This window comes from Carcharodon carcharias, chromosome 2 (assembly GCF_017639515.1).
Source record: "Carcharodon carcharias isolate sCarCar2 chromosome 2, sCarCar2.pri, whole genome shotgun sequence".
Classification (NCBI taxonomy): Eukaryota; Metazoa; Chordata; class Chondrichthyes; order Lamniformes; family Lamnidae; genus Carcharodon; species Carcharodon carcharias.
The window spans coordinates 35,591,212-35,599,034 of NC_054468.1; the positions used below are offsets into that span (position 1 = coordinate 35,591,212).

A 7,823-nucleotide genomic window follows, 5' to 3' on the forward strand; every position below is an offset into this window, starting at 1 on the left:
GGATTAGGTGTGAAGATCTACTGTCTATTATGGTTTCAATACCACTTCTAGTGCGACCACAACAATGACATCTCCAGTGCTGACAAGAACTGTCTCCTTCATGGGGGTAAGGACATGCAGCCATGTCTAGTTGTCTTATCCTGCAGGAGAGACAGGAGTGTTTTAGTGAGTATGGGGCAATCTGTTTGGGTAATGTGCTGTCATATTAAATAACTGACAATGTGTACCAGCTATGAGATGTGCTGTGAGACTTGCAGCAGGTGCTAAATTTATGAGGATCTGGTGCAGATATGAATGTTAGGTATGAGCCCTCATTGATGGAGGTTGTTAGCAGTTGAGTGATGGGGATGTAGTAATGAAGAGTGCCTGAGGCTAGTGGTGCAGATGGTAGAATATGGCATTTCAAAATGAATTCACAGACAGGGTTGCCAACCCTCCAGGACTGGCCTGGAGTCTCCAGGAATTGAAGATCAATCTGTGTGCAACCCTGGAGAAAAATCATCAGGACATTATAAAAAGATTGCTTCTTTTTGTCATTTTTCTTTAATGTTTCTCTTGACCAGGTATAGATATATTGAAAGTGGGGAGAAAAGGCTGTTTGACTGACAAGCAAGCATCATCCATTTGGGTAATGAATCTTTTTGCTTTGCAGTTGGCGTAGGAAGGCAGTGAGTCACAAGGATGAATGTAAAAACAAAAAATGTTGGAAAACCTCAGCAGATCTGGCAGCATCTGTGGAGAAAAAAACAGAGTTAACTTTTCGAGTCCGTAAGACTTCTTCAGAGCAGGGTGGATGTTTTGGCCAACAAATGGCTGGAGTGTAGGGAGACAAGTCATGTGTTGAAACCTTCAGGAATGCATTTAATCACAGTTGGCAGCCCTAATCACAGACCTTGACCATAGAATCATAGAGTTGTTACAGCACAGAAGGCCATTTAGCCCATCGTGTCTGTGCTGGCTCTCCTAAAGAACAATTCACATACTGCCATTCCCCTGTCCTCTCACCACATCCATGCAAATTCCTCCTTTCAGATATTTAGAAAATTTAGAAAATGTAGAAAAACTTACGGCACCAGAAGGAGGCCACTCTGCCCATCATTTCTGCACCAATGGGCACTCCTGGTCCACCATTCCTGTGAGTTCATTCAAATATTCGTGGCATTGCATCCAAGGCTTTGCGGCTTGACTCGTGGCATCGATGGCCACAGTCATACAGACAGCCCCATTGTTTTCTAAGCATTTGTCTGCAGACCCTCCCTGTGTAGGTCTCCAGTGCAAGGTCTGAGATGCTTGGAACCCACTCTCTCCCTTGTTGTGCCATTGTTCATCCTTTTTCCATGTCAGAGTAACTTGTACAAGAAGTTTCACTACCTACTCCAGCCACAATGCACCTCTGTTGGTGCGGGGTAACTTTAACTTGTGGTAGCCTCTCACAGTTTTGGGCCCCCCACTGAGGAGTGCAGCCATCAACTGTGCAGTTAGCACTGGCTGTGCACTACACTCATGGTTTTGGGGAGGCAGTACAAAGTTAGCATGCTGCCTGCTTCACATTGAATGAGCACAAATTATTCGTGCACCACGAACCCTGCGCCTATTTTTGGCAACTGTTCAATTTTTCCCCCTACAAGTAACCAAATAAGTTCACTCTTTTAATTATAAATTACTGCTTTATAAATGACTTGTTGAATTAGGGGAAGCAGAAATCCTTACTTTAAACTTGTAAAATGATGTAGAGCTGGCACCAGTCTCTGGAGTCCAACTGAAGATATTTTGTGATGTGATAAATCTAATGTCTCCATATCCTCACCCGACATTTGCAAGGCAAATGCCAACGCCGAGTATTCTGCTGGTGTAAGTGTCCGAGAAGTGACAGCACCAACAGCCATGGTCTTTCTGGTCTCCTCCACGAGTGAATTATCATCTAATTCATTCAAACACTGTAGAAGAGTAATACATTTTTCTGGAGGAATATCTTCCTTCAATTGCTTTTTCAAAATTTGAATAATCTTCGTTATATCATCACAATTTATTTCACAACTTGTTATCAGTCCTTTCAAGCTTTGCTGATGCTTTCTTGTCCCCAAGCCGCAAAGGAATCTGAGAAATAAGTCCATGTGACCGCAAGAACTCTTGATTGTTTCTTTACAAGCCTGTTTACAGACTTGGAGATAGCTGGACTTTTCATGTCTCCGTAATGTCTTCGCACTAGATGCGGTCTTTAAAGGATTATGTTTGCTGTTGTTAAAGGAAAGAAAAACATACAAAGCAGCAAAGTATTCCTGCAGTGTCCCATCAACAAAACAGAAGGCTTTCTTTGAAGTATTTGCATTTCCCACAATAAGTTCTTTGCAAAGTCCACTCTCAACCAGGGAAGCATCAACATTATACATTTCTAAATCTTTCTCATAGAATATCAGTGCCTGGGCTCTCAGCAGGTCAAAAGCCAGTTTCCCCAAACTGATGATAGCTTTTTGCTTTGATTGCAGCAATGCAACAACAGACTGCTTCATGCCTCTTAAATACTCCAGTTTTTGCTGTTGGTGAGAAAAGATTTGCACTAAGAACTTTGTGTAGACAGGTGTAATAGCTACTGGCATGTAATCACCGAGCCCATAGTGCTGAAATGATTTAAGTGCAGTCTCCAAAATGGTTGATAAAACACAGCAGAAAATTGGCATGTAGCATAGGGGGGATAAGCTCCTTTCTTTGTTCATAACTGTTATCATTTTTTCTGCCAGCTGCCTATTTTTATACTTCTTGTGAAAATATTCTTTCTTTTGCTGCTCATGGAATCCTTGTATTTCAGTAACTCTGTCAATATAACTGAGGGGTATTTGCCCCATGGCTGCTGGGCGGGAAGTTATCCAAACTGAAGCTGAAGGGTGAATGTTGCCTCTGATGAGATTTGTGAGTAATGATCCAAGTGATATGGGTTCATTCTCATCGTAGCAAGCTAATTGGTTTTTAAAATCTAGACCTTGAATACTTTCATCTAGTCCATCAAATATATACAAGGATTTGACTGACAAGCTTATCAAAATCTCTTCACAATACTGCATGTGTGGGTAGTAATGCTGGAGAAGTTGCACCAGGCTTATTGACTTTTTTGGCAGCTTATTGAGCTTATAGAAGGGGAACATGAATATAAAATCAAATTCTGACAGTATGGAACCAGCAGCCCAGTCATGAATTAATTTTTCTACACAAAATGTTTTTCCAATCCCAGCTATTCCTTTTGTTATGATGGTTCTATGAGCTGTTCCCTCTCCAACCGCAGGTGTTAAAATCTCTGTATAGCTGAGGGGCTGTCCTGACGATGTAACGTTCTGACCTGTGCCCTCACGTTGTGAGCCTCCATGCTGCAAAGCGTATTCATTGCTTTCAACAATCCATAGATCTGCAAACTTGTTGGATGCGGAGTCTGCATTTTCTGTTATGTACACACAGCTTTCTTTCAAAACCTTGAGATGAGTTTTTCGGAGATCATAGAAAGCATCCTCTATAATGGAAATAGGAAGCAAAATGTATAACTTCAGGTAAGTAATCATTCTTACTTTTTTGGCTCAAAGTGGCTTCTTGAACATCAAACTGTAAACTCCAGGTGTTCATCTGCTTTCATTTTATCATACAGCGTCTTATCCAATCATAAGGCTTATAAATAATCAGCCATTTGAAATGACAATAGGGGCCTACAATCGCATTCCATTGTGCTGCTGTTGCCGGTGTTACGGAATTCCTAAGGAAAGGAAATGGCACCACCCATGCTTCAAGATGCTTACAGTATGGCCCCATGTGGTGCCCCATGCTGGGAAGGGCACTAACACAGTCATGCATGCTCCAGAAGCAGCAGGACTAGTGCTATCACAGCATCAAACAGCCATTCTGGCAGCTTTGACATTAGCTTCAGGAACGTGGTCCGTGCATGTCCAAACAACTCCTGTGTTGATCACTCCAAGGTGATCAGGAGTTCAGCAGCGCAGGGACAGCCCAACAGCACTATGAGCAGGATTTTCCAGTCGTCGGGTAGGAGCAGCAGGCTGGCCCAGGAGCGGCCACGAAGCCTCCCGGTGCCTGCAATCAGCCCCCAACCATGACTTCACGCTAGTTGACCAATTAACAACCAGCCAGCATGAAGGGCGCGCTGAGGAGCTCAGTGCTGCCAAGGTGGATTCAGGAGGAGGGCGAGCGCGAAGCCTGCCCATGCGTGGGGGTGTGTGCACTGAAAGCTCCCTGAAACCATGGAGCTGCCTCAGGGAGCTGAAGAATGTGTAGAAACCAGAATAAAGATTTTAAAAATGAGAGAAACATGTCCTCACATATGACTTAGTCACATGAACAGGGACATATTAAAAATGATGTCTAAAAATTTTTACTTTTTTTAAAATTATTGTTGGAAACCTCATCCCACCCATGGATGAGGTTTCATAAAAAATCCAAAGGCTGCCTGGCCAATTCACCCAGCTGCCGACCGTAAGGTAGGACGGCCAGCGAACAATTGCTTTTAACTAATTGATTAAGAGCCTTGTTGGCGGGTGCGCTGCCGACTCTAGCACCTGCCCGCCGACCGAAATATGGCGTGAGTGCGCGATGACATCAGGACCCTCGCCCAAAGTCATTGCACGCTATTTTATGCTCAATCGGGTCAGGTGTGTGCCCGCCTGCAGGATGTAAAGTCCTGCCCTATGTAATGGACCAGGCACCAACTTATAGGTGAGTTTCTTTGTTTAGGCTGAGTTTACGGAAGTACTGTGCTGTACTTTTGGAGGCCTTTTGGCGAGCTAATGCTTAAAATCAGGGAGGACACTGGATTTGGAGACAGGTATGGGGGCTGTGGTTGCAGTGCCTCTTAACCTGCAACATGGCCATCAGATGGTACAGAGATCACAGAGAAGGGAAGCAGAGGAAGGAGGAGGGCTCTCAACAGAAGGCCCTGCCCATGATGGATTTTTTGGAAGCACTTCTACCTATATCTCAGCCAGGAGCAGTGCCTGAAGCAATATCACGCCAGGGGGAGGACCACCCTGCAAGTGACTGTAAAGGCCACAGGAGCATTGAACTTTTATGTGTCCAGGTCCTTCCAGGAAAGAGGGGGTGGTATCTCCAAATACCCCAGTACATCATCCTTTGGAGCATCTGGGAAGTCACTGAGGCTATCTACTCCAGAAGAGGGGAGTACATCATCTTCTCTATCAGCAGGGACAATTAGAACAAAAGAACGTGTTGCTTTGCCAGAATAGCAGAATTTCAAATGGGGCAGGTCACCTCCTACAGTATACTTCAGCACAGTTTCTGATGTTTGCGGTGGTCTGCTGTGGCCTCCATAACATTGTTAGCAGGAGGGCGCAGCAATTACACCAGGAATCTGGAGGCTACCTCAGGAGGAGGAGGGGGGTAGAGAAGGAGACAGGAAGGATGCCTCCTCAACGGCCTATAATCCTGACGTGCTATCAGGGAGTGCATTCTTAGACCCCATTTTCAATAAAACTGCTTCCCCTGACCACCATGGACTTCCAACTCTATCTATCCAAGATGCCTCATCACATCCCTTGGCCACCATCCAACAATAAAGGCCTCCCACATAAAACCTCCTCATTAACACCTTTAGCCAAAACATCCAATTGTTCAAGCAGAAATGAACTATTCACCCTTGTACAATCCACCTGTCTTTGCTTGTCTGTGCAGTCAGAGGTTGGGACACGGCTGGCGAAAGGCTGCTGACTTTCACTGGGGGATTCTGCAGATGGCCTTGAGCAGCTTTAAGTCTTGAAGGCCCGGCTTTGACTGCACCACCTCAGCATAAGCTGCAGCAGCCTGGGCTGACTGGCTGACAGGCAACAAGGGTCCTGGTGGAGTAGCAGTGGTGAGAGGAAAGATACTGTCATTCTGAGACAGAGCAGCCAGTTAGTGCTCCATGGAGCTGCTGCCACTCCCAGAGGGCAACACCTCTGCAATCCTGGTAATCTGCTGGAGGGCAGATTGTTGGACTGCTGTGAGCACTGAGATCTGCAGCCACTATAGCAGCAGTCTGAGCCTACAGGGCAGCAAGCATGGATCTCATGACCTCTGTCTGAGCTTGCACTGCAGCACTGAGCCATTGCGTGGTTTCTACCTATGCTGCAGTGGAAGCATTAACAGCAGCCACCAGATGTTGCAGCATGGTTGGGTCTGCTGGTGCTATCATGCAGTTGGCCACTACTTCCATGGTGGAAAGGATGGGCTCAAAGCTCTACGCAATGCCCTGTGCTACAATGGAGCCACACTCCTCCGGGCTGCTTGACAGTACCAACCTGGCAGGCTTGCTAATGCACCAAGCATCTTGATTGCATTGTCATCCGTAATCTCCTGTGTGCTGCCATATCGCAGTTCTCATCTGAGCCCCCTTTAGCAGGACATTTCCGCAACCTCACCTGTTGAAGTGGCACATAAACTACCCTTTCCTGTTAGCCTGGCTGTAGCCCGCTCATGCCCAATGACTCACCACTTGCAGATCCCGACTCTGTATGAGCGTCTAAGGAACACACAATGCCAGTATCTAAGATGGAGGCTGCAAGTGTCAGATCTAGTGACGGAATTTCCTCATCACTGGTGTGGACTTGCTCTCCCTCTTCCTCTTGGGTGTGCTGTGCCTGGCCAGGCTGTAGTTCTTGGGAATCTGAAAGTATAAAAGCAGAAAGGGAAGATTGGGGTGAGAGGGGGGGAACATAGGAAGTGGAGTCAGCCATTTAGCCCCTCTAACCTGTTCCACAATTCAAGATATTATGGCTGATCTGAAACTAGTTCCATTTACCATATATTCCTTAATACCTTTGGATAGCAAAAACATATCAACAGTAACAGGAGAGGTCTAATGACCTCATGCAGCTGGTCAAGTTCAGTGAATGCATCTTCCTAGTATCATGAAGAGAGCTGTATGGGATTAAAGGTTCCATTTTTATTTTGAGTGTTGTTAATCCACCACCACACCAACCTCTCAAACTGCTCAGTGTACCCTAATACCATTGATTACCTAGCACCAGTCCCTGGCATTAAGGACTCACAGATACTCTACCTCACCCACACAAACCTTGCAATGCTTCCAGACTCACAAATATCTCTTGATGCCTCCACATACCTCCAGCTATTCAGTGAATCACACAAACAGCCACTACCCAAGTACAAATTTTTGTCCTCAGTGATAATGTACTTTTTTTTAAGTCTTGCACCTTTATTGTAATTATTAAGATGATACATTGTGGCACCTATCGAGGAGGATGAAAGTGTTTCATTGACAATCCCTGAAGAGTTTATAAACAGTCTTCCAGATGACATCCCATCGAATAGCAATGTGACCATGCAGAACTTCATCACTTTAATTTAAAAAAAAGGTGCAAGAGGAGACTTAAAAATTTATACTTTATCAGCAAGGTCAAAAGTAAAACATTTCAATCCATTAATTCAAAGGTCAACACTAGGGATGCTGCAAACCTGAAATAAAGCAGAACATGCTGGAAATACACAACAGGTCAGGCAGCTTCTGTGAAGAGAGAAACAGTTCATGGGCTGAATTTTACAAGGGGCATCAGCATCATTGACATTGGGATAAAAAGCGAGTCCCAAGCCCGCACTTGCTGACAGTGAGACCTGCTCAGAAATTTTACCACAGGTGGCCACCTAATTGGTCATTTGAAAGGTGCAGCAGACCACTACCATTCTACTATTCTGCATGCTGAAGGGCACCCTCCAACCCCCAACCCCCAGATCTGTCCAGGCCCTAAATCACATTTTCAGCATTCCAATGCTTTCTCAGTTACAACTCTCAGATGGCCTCTGTTTTTGCCTGGCCA

The 7,823-nt window shown here is 45.2% G+C and overlaps 1 protein-coding gene across 1 annotated transcript in view; it reads right to left on the reverse strand.

Moving 5' to 3' along the window:
- Window positions 1–3,548, reverse strand: part of LOC121287217 (NACHT, LRR and PYD domains-containing protein 14-like) — a 49,351-nt gene extending 45,803 nt beyond the window's left edge. The window contains exon 1 of the mRNA XM_041204898.1: window positions 1,711–3,548. Coding sequence (XP_041060832.1) covers window positions 1,711–3,548 — 1,838 coding nt within the window. The remainder of the gene's footprint in view (window positions 1–1,710) is intronic.
- Window positions 3,549–7,823: the final 4,275 nt, after the last annotated feature.